This window comes from Periplaneta americana, chromosome 11 (genome assembly GCF_040183065.1).
Source record: "Periplaneta americana isolate PAMFEO1 chromosome 11, P.americana_PAMFEO1_priV1, whole genome shotgun sequence".
In the NCBI taxonomy this organism is placed as follows: Eukaryota; Metazoa; Arthropoda; class Insecta; order Blattodea; family Blattidae; genus Periplaneta; species Periplaneta americana.
Window position 1 is genome coordinate 127,237,443 of NC_091127.1, and position 16,873 is coordinate 127,254,315.

Sequence of the window (16,873 nt, forward strand, 5' to 3'; positions counted from 1 at the left end):
ATAGGTCAAATAGAGGCGAAGTAGGTCCAATAGAGATTAAATAGGTCAAATAGAGGTCAAATAGATCAAATAGAAGCCAAATAATAAAATACAATTCACATAGGTCAAATTGATGTCAAATAGGTGAAATAGAGTTGAAAGAGGTCAAATAGAGTTCAAATATGTCAAATATGTCCAATAGAGGTCAAATATAGGTGAAATAGTTCAAATAGAGATGAACTAGGTCAAATAGGGGTGAAATAGGTCAAATAGAGGTGAAATAGTTCAAATATATGTCAGATAGAGGTGAAATAGGTCAAATAGAGGTGAAATGGGTCAATAGATGTCAAATGGGTCAAATAGAGGTCAAAAAAGGTCAAATATTTCAAACAGAGGTCAAATAGACGTCAATTTGGTCAAATAGAGGTGAAATACGTCAAATATAGGTGAAATATGTGAACTTGAGGTGAATTAACGTCAAATAGGTCAAAGAGGTGAAATAGGTCAAATAGAGGTGAAAAGTACAAACAGAAGTCAAAGAAGTCAAATAGAGTTCAAATATGTCAAATAGGTCAAACAGAGATGAAATAGGTCAAATAGACTTGAGATAGGTCTAATAGAGGTTAGGTCAAATAAAGATTAAATAGGTCGAATAAAGGTAAAAAGGGTCAGAGGTGGAAATAGGTCAAATAAAGGTGAAAAGTGTCAGAGGTGTAAATAGGTCAAATAGAGGTGAAATAGGTCAAATAGGGATGAAAAAGGGCAAATAGAGGTGAAATAGGTCAAATTGAGGTAAAATAGGTCAATCAAAGGTCAAATAGTTAAATGGACGTGAAATACGTCATATAGGGGTGAAATACTTCAAATAGAGGGAAATAGGTCAAATTAACGTGAAATACGTCAAAAAGCGGTGAACTAGGACAAATAGACGTCATGTAGAGGTGAAATAGCTCAAATAGAAGTGAAATAGGTCAAATAGAGGTGAAATGGACAAATAGAGGTGAAATAGGTCAAATAGAGGCGAAATAGGTCCAATAGAGATTAAATAGTTCAAATAGAGTTCAAATAGATCAAATAGAAGCCAAATAGGTAAAATACAATTCACATAGGTCAAATTGAGGTCAAATAGGTGAAATAGAGTTAAAAGAGATCAAATAGGTCAAATATGTCCAATAGAGGTCAAATAGAGGTGAAATAGTTGAAATAGAGGTGAACTAGGTCAAACAGAGGTGAAATAGGTCAAATAGAGGTGAAATAGTTCAAATATAGGTCAAATAGACGTGAAATGGTTCAAATAGAGGTCAAAAAAGGTGAAATATTTCAGAGGTCAAATAGACGTGAAATTGGTAAAATAGAGGAGAAATACGTCAAATATAGGTGAAATATGTGAACTTGAGGTGAATTAACGTCAAATAAGTCAAAGAGGTGAAATAGGTCAAATAGAGGTGAAAAGTACAAACAGAAGTCAAATAAGTCAAATAGAGTTCAAATATGTCAAATAGATCAAACAGAGATGAAATAGGTCAAATAGACTTGAGATAGGTCAATAGAGGTGATATAGGTCAAATAGAGATTAAATAGGTCAAATAAAGGTGAAAAGGGTCAGAGGTGGAAATAGGTCAAATAAAGGTGAAAAGGGTCAGAGGTGGAAATAGGTCAAATAGAGGTGAAATAGGTCAAATAGGGATGAAAAGGGCAAATAGAGGTGAAATAGGTCAAATTGAGGTCAAATATGCCAATTAAAGGTCAAATAGTTTAAATGGACGTGAAATACGTCATATAGGGGTGAAATACTTCAAATAGAGGGAAATAGGTCAAATTAACGTGAAATACGTCATATAGCGGTGAACTAGGACAAATATACGTCAAATAGAGGTGAAATAGCTCAAATAGAAGTGAAATAGGTCAAATAGAGGTGAAATGGACAAATAGAGGTGAAATAGGTCATACAGAAGTGAAATAGGTCAAATAGAGGTCAAGTAGAGGTCAAAAAGTACAAATACCGTATTTGCTCGCGTAATTTGCGCCCCCGCGTATTTTGCGCACCCTAATTTTTAAGGGATTATTTTGAACTTTATTTTTGCTCCATGTATTTTGCGCACACATTTTACGTACATATTTTTTTCATTGTAGTAGGGATTTTCCTTCCCTACAGTCCATCGTAGGTCATTCACCAGCAACTAAAGCACCTGCTTCAGAAAGAAACCCCAAAGTCCCGCTACTTTAACATGCTTGTCCTTGGTAGAGACAAGTTACCGGTAAAGAAAATTAGCCCTATCGTAAATACTTACCTATACATATACTAATTGAGATAAACTCAGAACAGGACCTCTTATTTGAAAAATCCGCATATTTTACGCACACCAATTTTTCAGTGGCCAAAGTTAATTAAAGAGTGCGCAAATTACGCGAGCAAATACGGCAGTTGAAATACGTATGTCAAATAGAGGTAAGATAGGTCAAACAGAGGTCAAATAGAGGTCAAATAGGGATCAAATAGCGGTAAAATAAGTCAAATAGACGTCAAATAGGTCAAATGGAGGTGAAGTATGTCAAATAGGACAAACAGAGGTGAAAAGGGTCAGAGGCGAAATAGAGGTGAAATAGTTCACAGAGAGGTAAAATACAGGTCAAACAGATCAAATAGTTCAAATAGAGTTCAAATGGGTCAAATAGGTAAAATAGAGTTCAAATAGGTCAGATGTCAAATAGAGGTGAAATAGGTCAAATAGAGGTCAAATAGGTCAAAAAGACGTCAAATAGAGGTGAAATAGGTCAAATAGAGGTAAAATAAGACAAATAGAGCTGAAATAGTTCAAATAGAGGTGAAAAGTACGAACAGAAGTCAAATAGGTCAAATAGAATTCAAATATGTCAAATAGGGTAAAAAAGAGGTCAAATAGATTTGAAATAGGTCTAAGAGGTGAAATAGTTCTAATAGACATGAAATAGGTCAAATAGAGATGAAAAGGGCCAGAGGTGAAATAGGTCAAATAGAGGTGAAATAGTACAAAGAGAGGTAAAATAGGTCAAGTAGATGTGAAATAGGTCAAACAGATGTCAAATAGGACAAATAGAGTTCAATCGGTTTAAATAGAGGTCAAATGGTTCAAATAGAGGTCAAATGGGTCAAATAGAGCAAAATGGGTTAGAGGTGAAATAGGTCAAATAGAGGTCACCTGGGTCAAATAGATCGATAGATAGATTAGTTGGATAGATAGATTATGTGGACAGATGAATGGATAGATACATTACATGGATAGATAGATGGACAGATAGATAGTTTGGATAGATAGATAGATAGATAGATAGATAGATAGATAGATAGATAGATAGATAGATAGATAGATAGATAGATAGATAGATAGATAGATAGATAGATAGATAGATAGATAGATAGATAGATAGATAGATTAGATGGAAAGCTAGATGGATAGATATATCAGAAGCTTAGATCGATAGATAGATAAAATGGATAGATAGATTACAAGCATAGATGGAAGGATACATTACATATATAGATAGTTTAGATGAATAGATAGATTAGAAGAGATAGATATATAGAGATACATGGATATAGCTTAGATGGATAGATAGATCGATTAGATGGATTGATGGATAGATTTATCAGATGGATAGATAGATCAGAAGTATAGATCGATAGATAGATTAGATGAATACGTTATATACATAGATGGATAGACACATTACATGGATAGATAGATGGACAGATGGATAGTTTGGATGGATAGATAATTTAGGACAGATAGATAGATAGATAGATAGATAGATAGATAGATAGATAGATAGATAGATAGATAGATAGATAGATAGATAGATAGATAGATAGATAGATAGATAGATAGATAGATAGATAGATAGATAGATAGATAGATAGATTAGATGGATAGATAGATTAAATTGATGGAGAGATGGATAGACAGATGGATAGATTAGATGGACAGATAGAATAGAACATTGATCGATTGATAGATTAGACGGATAGATGGACGGATAGATTGATAGATTAGATGCATAGATGGATGGATATATAGATAGATTAGATGTATAGATGGATAGATAGATAGATAGATAGATAGATAGATAGATAGATAGATAGATAGATAGATAGATAGATAGATAGATAGATAGATAGATAGATAGATAGATAGATAGATAGATAGATAGATAGATAGATAGATAGATAGATAGATAGATAGATAGATAATTTAATAACACCAAGTTCAAATGCTTAACAGTGAGTGAATTTAGGTTTCTTTTTTTATCTATATCAGGCTTTGGGCTTTGAACTTACAGAATGTTTGGTGTCAGGGGCGCACATAGAAGAGTGGAGACCTTGCATTCTGTTTCTCAATGTAGTCGAACATGGACTGTCCAAGATTTGGACCTGCATGGCTGCTAGCCAGTCTTTCACCTGAAACAAGTTACATCAGTGTAATATTGGTGATAGCTCTACAAAAGTGGTTTTCAATCAACTAAGGACTGTAGACCCTTGTTATTTTAAAAACCAAGCCGAAAACTATACCTTATTTTATTTCAAGGAGTGCAGTTCGGTGGCTCCTTTGAAATCCACTTACAGATTTATGACTTCCTACACAAACAACTCTGACAATTCCATCCTGTCCCCTTGTCCCAACATTGCACATTTGCCACAATCCTGGTGACCTTCGAAATTATGCAGTGAAACTGACGGGATTCTTGGAATTCGGGAAAGATGCAACAACTCTGCCTCCACGTGGATTTGATGGGAGCCTGTCAATTCTTCTGAACGAAGGTTGTGATTGGTTACTGACAGGAGAAGACAATATTTCCGTCACAGTAAGGAAGACATTTATTTATGACAACCAATTAGTAGTGGACAGTAGAATGTCTGTCGGAAAAGTCTTTTCTATGAAACTGCACTCCATGAAATAAAATAAGGTATACCTACTTTTGAGAATTTCGTTATCAGCCACAGGTGTGTAGTATCATGTGACAAGTTAGGTTATATTAGGTGTGTATTATATGACAAGTTAGGTTTTATTTGGTGTGTAGTATTATTACTATGTTGGCGACACTGAAACCCACTATCACATTAACGAAATATGGCCGTATTCTTCATTCACATGATCACATCAATTTCTACTATAAATCCAAAGCATTTTCAAGGCAAGTTTGTATAGTGGCTGGGACATAAGTAACCTTCACCTTGCAGGTACAAGTAGGCCTATTAATAAACAAATTAAATATATAACATATCATTTTAGTACGGTACTCACCTTATATCTTATGCGCTGCTTTCACTCGTAATGTTGTTAATTGGAAGACAGTTACTAATAAAAACTAAAATTTGGTTTCAAATCGGATTGGCGGTATACATCCAGGAAACACTGACATAATGTATCAACGGTTCTCCCATCTAATTTTACAACAGAATTGCCAACACATAAATTGTATCCCCCGTCAGTCTAACACCTGGAAACCCGTCAGAATCCGTCAAAATTGAAAAGAAAAAAAATAAGATCCACTCAACATACATACATACTTACTTATTTACTTTTACTTACTTACAATTTGCTTTTTAAGGAACCCGCAGGTTCATTGCCGCCCTCACATAGGCCCGTCCTGTTGGCGACACTGTAATATACAAGCCTATAATCAGTGTCGCCAACAGGACTGAAATTCTGTCAAAATCGGACGGGAAAACGATAGCTTTGACTGGTAACGGAGTTTGTGACGGAAATTACGATTTACATCGCCTTTTGACTCTTTTAGCTGCTGTCGTTTTTAATTGTTTATTTTTTAAGCATTTTACTTTTTCTTTGAACAGCCCTGCCCGTGCAGTACCATGTTAAGGAATTCCCTGTTTCAGATATCCTCGTAATCAAGTCAGAGGTTGAAGAATTATTATTTGAATCAAGATTGGTAAGTAAGCTGTGTTAAAAATTGCTTTTTATTTATATATAGATAAATTGGGTGGATCTTATTTACTCTTTTTTTTTTTTTTAATTTTGACGGATTCTGACGGATTTTCTGGTGTTAAACTGACGGGGATACAATGTATGTGTTGGCGACACTGCCTGTAGTGAATGAAATGTCAATATGAAATTTTGAAATATACTTGAAATGTACTTCGGAAGAACAGGGGATCAAAACCATAGACAAATAAATAGGTTCATACGCAGCTGGCTCTTTTCCAGTAGCGGCTGGTGACCGAAATCCTCGGTGAGAGCAGATACAACTAGTACCTCCATTCATGATATTCTTTATTATTATTATTATTATTATTATTATTATTATTATTATTATTATTATTATTATTATTATTAATGAAAAATAATGTCACTCACCAAATAAGTTATGCTGTGAGTTTGTTTCAATGATTGAGTGTGATGAAGCAACCCATATTATGCGTAGCTGAAGAAGTATATGTTGAAATTTCCCTGGAAATATTTTTCAGATCGCTGAAGCTCTTAGTAGACACTGTTCTTTTTTTCTTTTCTTTTTTTCCTTTGACAGCAACAAACAAGGCCAACAGAAGTTTATTTTGCACCACAGTACCACTTAACCATTTATGTTGCCCATACCAGGATGCAATGGAAACTCGCGTTTTAAGATTATCTGTCAGAAAAATTGTCAGTGATGGTGTAGGTATCTCGTAGGTTTTATCGTTATTTAAAACTTCCTTTCTTTCAATATCATTTCTCCTCGTAAAAGGACACTCTAACAATGAATTAACTACATCATAATTATTTCTCTCATCTGTTTCTGTTTAGCGCTGGTGTGTTCAGCCAGAGGTCCCAAGATCGATACCCGGCCCTGGAACAATTTTTCCCTTGTAATTATTCAAGTCTTCTTCACAGAAAGCTTTACCTGAAAGCTAGATTTGCATAATATATGTTACTGTAGGTATGTTAACAAAAAACCACAATTTCAAGTCACACAGTTTGTGTGCACTCGATGTGGGTTCCTGGCATCTTGTCAGCCCACTCGAGGTGTGTGGATATAAAGGGAAAAATTGAGACGTTGTCGGATGGAGTTCCTGGGTAGCTTAGTCGGTAGATCGCTGGTGCGTTCAGCCAGAGTTCCTGGGATCGATACCCGGCCCCGGAACAATTTTTCCCTTGTAATTATTCAATATTGTAAGGTTGAAGTTTTATCGATATCATGGTCTAATGGTTCCAATGATAAGTGTTAATATACCTAAACAAGTGTAATGAAAATAGTAGAAAAACAAAAAGAAAAGAGACTGGATAAATAAGAAAGAATCGAGAAAAATAATATAATAATAGTCTTCATTCCTGGATATCCCTTAAGTTAAACAATCCCGCAAGACACTGAAGTTAATGCATATGAGAGAGAGAGGGGGGAGGGAGGGAGGGAGAGAGAGCTTTTATATTGAACGAAATGATCATTCTTTCTTTGACCTACCAGCAATGGATAAGTTGGGGGTACTTAGTTGATGTGCTCATAAAATCAGGCAAGCCTTTACACCACGTAAGCAGGGTATTAGGTTAATTTTGTTTATTTGAAAATTATATAAGGAACAAAGGAACAGTCTCGTATGTTATGGATTATGCAAGTTATGCGCTTCCAAAAAATTATCCTTTACATCTGTACTTGCTTAATTCTCTTGCTCACATGTATTTTCTCGAGGTAAAAGGAAACCATACATCCCAACAGGTATACAATAGCACTACTTTTAACTTCCATGTAGCTGTGGAAGAATTATGAATTTTGTGATCAGAAAGGAATGCAGGAGAAAATGGTTGTGCACAATTCATACATCAGTTAACCTGAAATAGCGGTTTTATTAGTTACTGCATAAAGTCTATTATGATTTTCCTTTATTTCTCAAGGACTTGGGGGAAAGGAAAGCAGAAAGGAACAAATCAGGAATCCGAACTATACTGTATGCAGTGATATCAAACTTGCCAAATGAATTACTGGTACCGTATTTAAAAGCTCCAGAATATATAGGCTACTAAACAAACCGCGGAGTGACTATCATATACCAGTATTTAAATCTGTTATTTTAGTGACAACTAAAAATAATAAACATTTGGAATGCTCAAACAGACATATCTATATAGTAACAATAAGAATTCCAATCATAATAGTAAATTCTCATTTTCACCTAGTACATTTACAGATCAAATTAATTTCAGTAGGTATAAAACATCTTATTACCTGAGAATTTGGATTTATTAGACCTATAATTTGACATTCACTCTTTGATGTCCCACATTGATCATTCGAAGATTCTGCTACAACTTAAAAACTGCAACTATTTTTGCCCGACTATGTAACATTATGTTTTTTTGTTTTGTTTTGTTTTTTTTTTTTTTTTTTTACATTCAGTTAAAATTTCCAAGTATAAATTGGGGAACTATGATATGACATCAAAATAATTCGACTTCATACAGTAACATTATAAAGTTAGAAAGAAATATAACACTTTTGTTAAAAGAGAAGAAAGCAGTACATTTTCACTGAAATGTGGTCGCTCTATTCCTGTCCTCAAAATTCGTTATTATGCGAAAGAGAAAATAGGGAGAGATGTAAAAGTTTGCACCTGTGCCTATTCCACTCTCGTTACCTATTGTAAGAAAACACAGAGTTCCTTTTTCTTTACTGAACAAGTATCAGGAAGTGACCACATGCGTTTACAAGTTTGTCAATATTAAATTTGTGGCTTTCAAGTATTTATTAGATGTCTAAAATAGTCTTTCATTATTATTTGCTTTACCATACATTACATTTTGTGTACAGGACAGTTTTTACGTTATTGTTAGCATAATGTTAATGATACCGTATTTAGATAGTAACCACATGCGTCTACAAGTTTGTTAATATTGAATTTGCATCTTTCAAGTATTTATTAAAAAACAGTCTATATTTTGTGTGGAGTTTTTAGGTTATTGTTAGCATAATGTTAATGATTTTAGATAGTTACTGGTACCAGCAGTTTAGTTACCTAGTTACAACAAGTTTACAATTATAAGGAACAATAGCTTCTCTTCAGTTTAAACTAAAGCTCATGAAGATTCACTCATGATCAAGCAAGAGGAAACTTATAATGGTAATTAAATTCATGGGCAAAGAAACGAAAGTACGAATAATTACTGGTACTATTCCAAAAAAAAAAGTCTTGTCATGGGCTGTGGAAGCTACGATTGTGTCCTTGAATACTTGAAAATAATAAAGGATAGTATTGATGCTGAATGGAAAGGAACATTCTTTTAAATCCCAGACTAAAATTGAGTGTGTGAAACTAGTGTCTGGAATAGCCTAGACGATTTGAAGAGAGCAGTGCACAGTTATTTCAAAATTGAAAAAGAGTGGCCATTGTTGCAGATTTATTAAAGTACGTAATTATGGGTTTCTCTGAGGGAAGAAAAAAGCTTCAAGCAGATTTTAAAGAAGACAGATGAAAACGAACTTTCAGGAATAGAAGAATTATAGATGATAATTGCACATTTCTAACATAAGATGTTTAATGTATAGAGTTCTTGTTTTAGTTTAAAGTCTGACTTACTTTTGTCGAAACGAATTATGATAACATACCGAGGTAAAATCTAGTCTCCTTCAAATATTAGTTGGATGATTTGAAAGATTAAATTCACAATATATTTTTAGGCGCCAAGTGTAGTTGAAAATAAAAGTCAATATTTAGAGTTCAAGACTCACTCTTTAAAATTTCTAAATGCTGCATGTTTTTTTATGCTCGACCATGCCGAAATGTAGTAATTATACACTTGGTAGCAGTCCTTTAATGCATGTCATTAAAGTACACCTATTCATTAAAGTTCAGGTTTTCGATTATTCTCGGATATGCAATCGAAAGACAACTAGCAAAACGTCACACAGGCTGGAAATCCAATACTGTCGCAGAAGGTTATGTTCTGTTACTATAATAATTAGCGTTAATTGTAAATAATATTCAAATAAATTCAATTTGTCATCTCGTTTTTCAATGTCGAATTCAATTTCAAGGTTATATCAAGTTTAACGTTTATCTTACTCTCTAGATTATATCAAGGTCGTCGACATTCGTTGCCCGGAAAAAATCAATACTTTCGCATCTGCGCACATCTCACAATTTACGAGATTGCACAAGGTCAGTTCGCTCCCCAGTCACATAAGAATAACATGAATACTTAATGAATAATTTCAATTTAGAAATATGGTCGAGCATAAAAAGTCGTATGAAACTTGCCTATAATGGTAATTAAACTCGCATCTTAATTATCATTATAGGCTCGTTGCATAATGTACTAATTATGAAGAGCCGTAAGGATTAGTGTGATGGCTATCTTACACTCTGGTGTTATGAAATGCAAAGGTAGAGCCATAAAACTGTATGGTATCTACTGATAAAAATTTGTTTCTTTTTAAAATTATAGTCCTAGAAAATCACGAGGCTGGTATTATAAACGTTTTTCTGACGTGTAAAATAAGAGATTCTTTCCTTCATTCCTTCTGCTTAGTTCCACATATGAAATTTTGTGAACACAATGACGTTTACAAGGCCTGTTTACTATAAATCAAGAATGCTAATACTGAATCGACAATATATTATTTTGATACTATATTTTAATACACGATTACAGTAGTTATGCTGCAATTTTTAAATTGGGGGAAGGGCAAACAGTTGGACAGAACTTAATCAAGGTGGCCATTGCTTCTTGTACCTTAGAGCATTGTAGTTGTTACGGGAATAGATTATTATTACCTGTAGTTATGGAAAATTATTCAAATATTAAATAGACTATTAGCACTGGTACTGATTGGCATACAATTCATGTTTAATTTGCGCATTATGTAGTCGTGAAATAAATACAGTAAGTTGATTAAATTTAACAAAGATTTATCAAATAAAACACGAATATTATTGATTTATGCACAGCAGTAAGTGAGGTTGTAAAGTAATTGTTAAGGAAAAGAAGCTGCTAGCCAAATTTAATAATTAAAATCAGTGAATTGGGTTATAAGTGTTCAGAAACAAGTTGGAATGTTTGTGAGGAGCTAGAGTAATACTAGCCTATAGTAGCTCCCCTGCTGAGTCAATTCCTGTACGTTTATTACATGATATTATTTATAAATTCATTTTGTTTCGGAATGACATAGTTGGAGATGAAAACAAATTCTGAAGTCCTCTCCTTCGCTGGTCAAGATGGACATCACTGCTATACATTACGTGGATTCTAAAATAATATGGCATTTCCAGAAGACAGAAGCCGTACACTGGAGTAACAAATCCAAATGGAGAGATGTAACAACTGGTCAAGAATCTATCACTGTCTTATATAATGTGTAACCTTTTACATATGTCCTATGATAACATCATTGTACAATATTGTAGACATTGCATTACGTGTATATGTTTTTAATTAATAATTAAGTCTATATGTACAATTAGTTACGCAGATGAGTCCCATCCGAACTCGACATACTACATTGTTATTTTCTATTTATTCACAGGGGCCACTGGCCAAATAAATACGACAACAGGGTAGGAAATTGTTGATGAGTAAGAAACAAGTTTCAGTGGATAAAGAGATGCGTGGACCCTCCGACAGGCCGCCCTGTTTGTTCTGCTTCGAGTCACTAGAATTGCACATTTGTATAAACAAGAACTACAAGTTAGTAAGTATTGCTTTCTTTTTTTTAGTCAGGTAAAAACCTTTGAAAAAATATCTGTCTTCATGAGGCCTAAACTTGCCACAATCTTATTCCACTCTGTTCAAAAAATAAAAGAGAGCATACACATAAATAATACACTGAATGATTAACATTTTGCACCCTTTCCGATTCCCAACTTACATTTAAAAGTTCGATCACAACTATTCATTGGTAGCACTTACTCCTTTTAATTCAGAGGAACGAAACTTCTGAGATAACAGTATCTTATAGTGTTAAAATATTAATTTAAAATATTAGAAAAAAAAATTCTTTTAGACTGAAGTGTATTATGTGAGAAAATTAAGTGTACTCAGAATTACATTACAGACTTCACAGAAATCATAAATTATCACGTTTCCAAGTACAATAATAACAGGTCTTGTTAACATTATGTAAAGCACCAAAGATAAAAAGCCGTGTGAGCATATCAATGGAAATAAAAAAAAAATCCTGCCTCACAGTAACTTGTTAGCCCGGAAATTATTTTGAGTCCTATTTTATACACCTTCCACTCTTACGTGTGGGCACCCAAGCATACACACTAACCTCAAACTATCAAAGTCGCCATTCAATAAAAACTGCAGTCAAGGTAAAAAAATCTGACCTAACAACATATGGCATCCACACTACTGTATTTATATTGCAATGCAAAATCACAGACACTGAAGATGAGTCATCTAGAAACTGCGGAGCTGGGGTTGCAGCCGTAAGCACAACGAGGAACGGTTTGTGTTGTATGTACAATACTGTAATAGTTCTTCAGACTATAAAAAGCTTATGCGAGTCCTCTCAGATCGAATCTACTGAAGAGTTACGTTGTGCTCACTTTCCACACTTCACACTATTCTCACGTCAGGTTTGTTTATAAAAAAAATGGGGGTCCATTCACACCAGGGAGTATGAAATACATGACGTTATCATACCAGCGTCACTCACAAAGTAATGCCCCACGTGTTCTGTCTACCGTTATTGATTGCTCAGATATTTAATCAATTAATCAGATTTAAAATAAATTTTCGTGTTGAAATAAACAATTACCGGAACATGAGCTTCAAGTTCATCTTCTCTCCCCTTATCATTTTAAACACTGCAAGTGACAAAAGAGCTCTGTTTATTCATGTGTAATGCGAAGTCGTATTGACACCACACTCGAAACCACTTTATGTAACACAATGTTTTCTTTCAATCTTTGGCCCAATAATTTACTTAAACTGCTTAATTTAAAATGGGACTCTCTCCAAGTTCCTCTTTAAACAGCACGATAACAACATTACAATGTAATGAAGTTCTTTACAAGCGCGATACTTCTCTCTCCATTACCATTCCACTCTTATAGGCTGCAACATCAACAGATGTTAAATACTTTTCGGAAAACTAAACAAATGCAATCAATGCGCAGTCATGTGATCATGTTGTGAAATGAGGTATAGTCTTCAGCAACAAATCCATTCACACACATTTAAAAATCTGAATATAGTGTGTGATCAAATCTCACGAGATTATTGGACCCATATTTGTTAATAGATATTACACTCGGAAAGATACGTAAGAGTACCATACCCTCAATACTGACTCTTTGTCGTTCAACTGATAGAAGGAAGTTATGCAGGATAACGTCACAGCACACAAAGCCAATCATTCAATGACAACAATTCATTAAGTCTTTAGTGATTAGATAGTGAGTTATGGTTTGTGACTTTTGATTGTTTCTGATTTGAATACATATGGCTCATATTTATCGGAATAGTGTGTATGAGATATTTTATTTTTCTAGATCAACATAAAGAAAGTATGAGGAATGGGGAGAAATTCTTAATATTTCACATGAAGTAGGCTTTGAGGGAAGATGCGAGGCATGCATACAGGCAGTAGTCATTTCCAGCATGTACTGTAAGCAAAAAATATCTATGCATTTAATTATGATCACGAAAGTGAATTACAATTTACAGACATTTCACTACTAAATGGAAGAGTGGCCATGTGAGAGACTGCAGACAGTGACGTTTGTAAAGAACTTTGATATAGTTTAAGGACCACATCAATGGGTCTTGGATTTTCCTTCCTCACTATGTCAGAAGCAGTTTCATCCCGAAGCTTTCCTACAATTCTCAATTCTCCATGGTATGTGTGCTAAGCACAATCGGTCACAAAACTTGTGGAAAAGGTGACACATACACACAAAGGTGAAGTTATATAGACAGCCCAAAAGAATTTACTAATTTCTCAAAGACATGAATTTTAATAAAGGTATTTGTGTCACCTATTTGATTTAATTGAATTAATTATTAAGGGTATCAGTTAATAACCTCTAAAGTGAATCTTCTGTGGTAGGAAATTTATCCATTACATCAGAAATACAGACAGTAAAAAATTCGATTGACCCCAAGAATGTTATGTTGAATAAAAAATTATTGCCAAATATTACATTCGAAAGACTACTTTTGAAATCTAATCTCGTACATTTTCAAACCAAATTGTTTAACTGTTCTGCTTCTGCCATTTAACAGCTGCAAGAAAAAAACGTATGGCCCGTCTTGTTGCCATGGAGAATTCGCACGAAGTATGCAAGTGATGACAATTTCGTGAAAACAGCATTAAATGTCAATTTTTTTTATTGAAATGACATCACAGTAAAGATGAAGCTTAAGATTACATTGTGACGCCAGAGCAGTTCCGAAAGATTAGCAGCAAATGTCTTCAATGAGGAAAGGAACGAGGAGGAGATAGTGAAGGTGGTAGTCTTCTGTAAATATTCCCATATTTCACTGTTATATGGTCCATCTTCTTGCTTCATTCAAGCTTTTTGCACATATATCAATTTAAGTAAGAGGTGGGGCAAAACTTTTTGAGTGGCCTACATAGAATGTTCATTCACCAACTCTGCTATTTTATTTACTGGTATTTATGTTTGGTTTGGTGACTACCCTGTTTTTATCTGAATTATTAAATATTTGATTTTCCTAGATATTGCAAGATGCACAATTATTCCAGTTTTCACTATCTGGTGTGTTTACTGTACTTGATAGAAACACAATGTTCCAGTCTTAGTAATAATAATAGTAATAATAATAAAAAAAACACTGTAGGCCTATATATCATATCATACTTCGAGTTCAAAATGTCACTGTAGAAGTTCGATGCAGAAAGGACCGAGTGTAGCAAGGTAAAGCCAGTGTCACTTCTCCTCCGTCACGTTCCTCAGCAAGCGTCTATATACATTGCTCTAAGAGCCTCCAAATGATACCCTGCACTGGGCGTAGCAATGAAATACAATCCTCTCTCTTACACAGAAGCAGTTCTGAATCAACAGTCTGAGACCCACACGTTCTACATGAAATGCTTTGTTTGCCATCTCGCAGATAGGAAATATACATTGCACACATTCTTGAAAGTTATAAAATATACATGATATTGCTCTCGTTCTTGAACACACCCACACACACATGCACACATATTTGGCTCTTCGTGACGGACACAGAAGGACTAGTAACGACCACTTGATCGTGATGGTCTCCTGAGTTTGAGTGTCTCCGCAGCATGGAATCATGAGTCATGTCGGCGGGCCCTCAGTCTGCGACTCCCTCCATTGCTCTTTCTCCTCTTACGTTTGGTGTCCCGTCGGAAGGCCACGTTGCCTGGGTCGTCCGCCAATTGGGGATAACGATGGATGCTGTGGATGTCTACACCCTCGTAGCCATCCACATCGCCATGCAACAGCAGCTCCTCTTTCTCCTCTTCAGTCCAATCACCGCGTCCTCGGAAACCTGCAGCTACCAGCTGCTTCTCCAGCTCCCAGGCACGTTCCACAGCACGCTTGTGCGCGTGCTTCAGGATGCGATGGCGCTCCTGCTCTGGATCGGCACCATAACGGATGAACACGGCAGCATCAGGGTTGTGAAGGCGCAGCTCTTTAGCACCAGAACCTCCATGCTCTGCTACCGCTTCATGTGCTGAGATGTTGAACATGCCGCCCAGACGCCTGAGTTCCTCCTGGTCGTCACGTAGCTTCAGCGCATTGTCTTTTACGAAATAGAATACATCCTGATCATGCAGGCTGAAATGTAGGTCCAGGAAGAATGAGTTGTTGAACACAGACGTCACCACGTCTTGCACCACGCCATTCACGCCGTCCACTACGCTCACCATGGCACGGCCTGCCACACGTGAAATCAACACGCCTTCGCCAAATACAGCACGCCGATATGCCACACGTGGCAGGAGATTGCGTGTCTTTGGTTCCATCTTGAGTAGTGGTTTTGGCACGAAACCCAGCTCGCTGAATTTCTCGTTCATTTTATCAACAATGCACTGCAGGCCCGACATAACACCGAAGTCAGGTGACAATTGTGGCGAAGTCACCACGGCATGTGGCTGGTAGACCATACGAGATGTGTATGATGACCCCAGCATGCTACTCACATCGTAGCCATACAGCTTCAGCCAACTGGGTAAGTCTGTGAATAGAACATTTTTACTGTGGTTACTTTATTATACTTTGTTGTGCTTTTGATAGTTCAAGAATGTTTTGGGAGTGTAGTTTCAAAGTCGGACAATTCCAACTACGATTTTTTCAAAAAAGTAAATATCTGCTGTTAAAACTATTAAGATTTCGAAGCTAAACTTAACTTTCAAACTAGTTATTTATTAAATTATATCCACATATGGAACAAAACTTTGGTGAGTTTATAGGAAGCAGAAAATGTCCATGAATTAAGATATATATTTCCAATACCGAAGAAAAATAATGCAAAGAAATGTAATGAGTTCAGGACTATCAGCCTGATATCGCATTCGGCAAAGATTCTCTTGCGAATACGGAGTAGACATTTATATTCTAAGATGGAAGAACAGTTGGAAGAAGAGTAGTTTGGATTCAGGAAGGAAAAAGGTACGAGAGATGTAACTGGACTGCTATGAATAATCGACGGAAGATACCTAGAGAAGAATAAAGAAGTGTATGTGGTATTTGTGGACCTAGAAAAGGCTTTTGACAGAGTGAATTGAAATAAACTAATGGGGATCCTAAAGAAAATAGGTGTGGATTGGAAAGAGAGAAGGCTGTTCAGTGATCTTTATATGAAATGAGTCAAAGTCAGGATAGGAGAAGAAAAGAAATGTCAGAAGGAAGTGAAATTGGAAGAGAAGTACGTCAAGGATGTACTTTATCACCTACCCTGTTCAACATCTACTTGGAGAATTTAGTGAAAAA

The 16,873-nt window shown here is 35.4% G+C and overlaps 1 protein-coding gene and 2 long non-coding RNA genes across 9 annotated transcripts in view; 1 reads left to right on the forward strand and 2 right to left on the reverse strand.

The window, feature by feature from the left end:
* The window catches only part of LOC138708634 (uncharacterized), a 22,502-nt gene extending 17,108 nt beyond the window's left edge, over window positions 1-5,394 (reverse strand). The window contains exons 1-2 of the long non-coding RNA XR_011334741.1: window positions 5,259-5,394; window positions 4,295-4,414 (exon numbers count right to left, since the gene is read on the reverse strand). This is a non-coding gene — a long non-coding RNA (uncharacterized lncRNA). The remainder of the gene's footprint in view (window positions 1-4,294; window positions 4,415-5,258) is intronic.
* A 251-nt stretch (window positions 5,395-5,645) lies between these two features.
* LOC138709333 (uncharacterized) lies at window positions 5,646-11,601 on the forward strand. Of its 2 annotated transcripts, none has more exons than XR_011334911.1 (3): window positions 5,646-5,700; window positions 5,852-5,904; window positions 11,464-11,601. It is a non-coding gene; the product is annotated as an uncharacterized lncRNA (long non-coding RNA). The 2 variants fall into 2 exon arrangements; XR_011334910.1 differs by having other exon boundaries at window positions 5,656-5,700; window positions 5,810-5,904.
* Window positions 7,771-16,873, reverse strand: part of Ten-m (teneurin transmembrane protein Ten-m) — a 978,623-nt gene continuing 969,520 nt past the window's right edge. For all 6 annotated transcript variants that reach the window (XM_069840033.1, XM_069840032.1, XM_069840029.1 and 3 more), the window contains one exon: window positions 7,771-16,118. In XM_069840033.1, coding sequence (XP_069696134.1) covers window positions 15,208-16,118 — 911 coding nt within the window. In that variant the 3' untranslated portion in view covers window positions 7,771-15,207. The remainder of the gene's footprint in view (window positions 16,119-16,873) is intronic.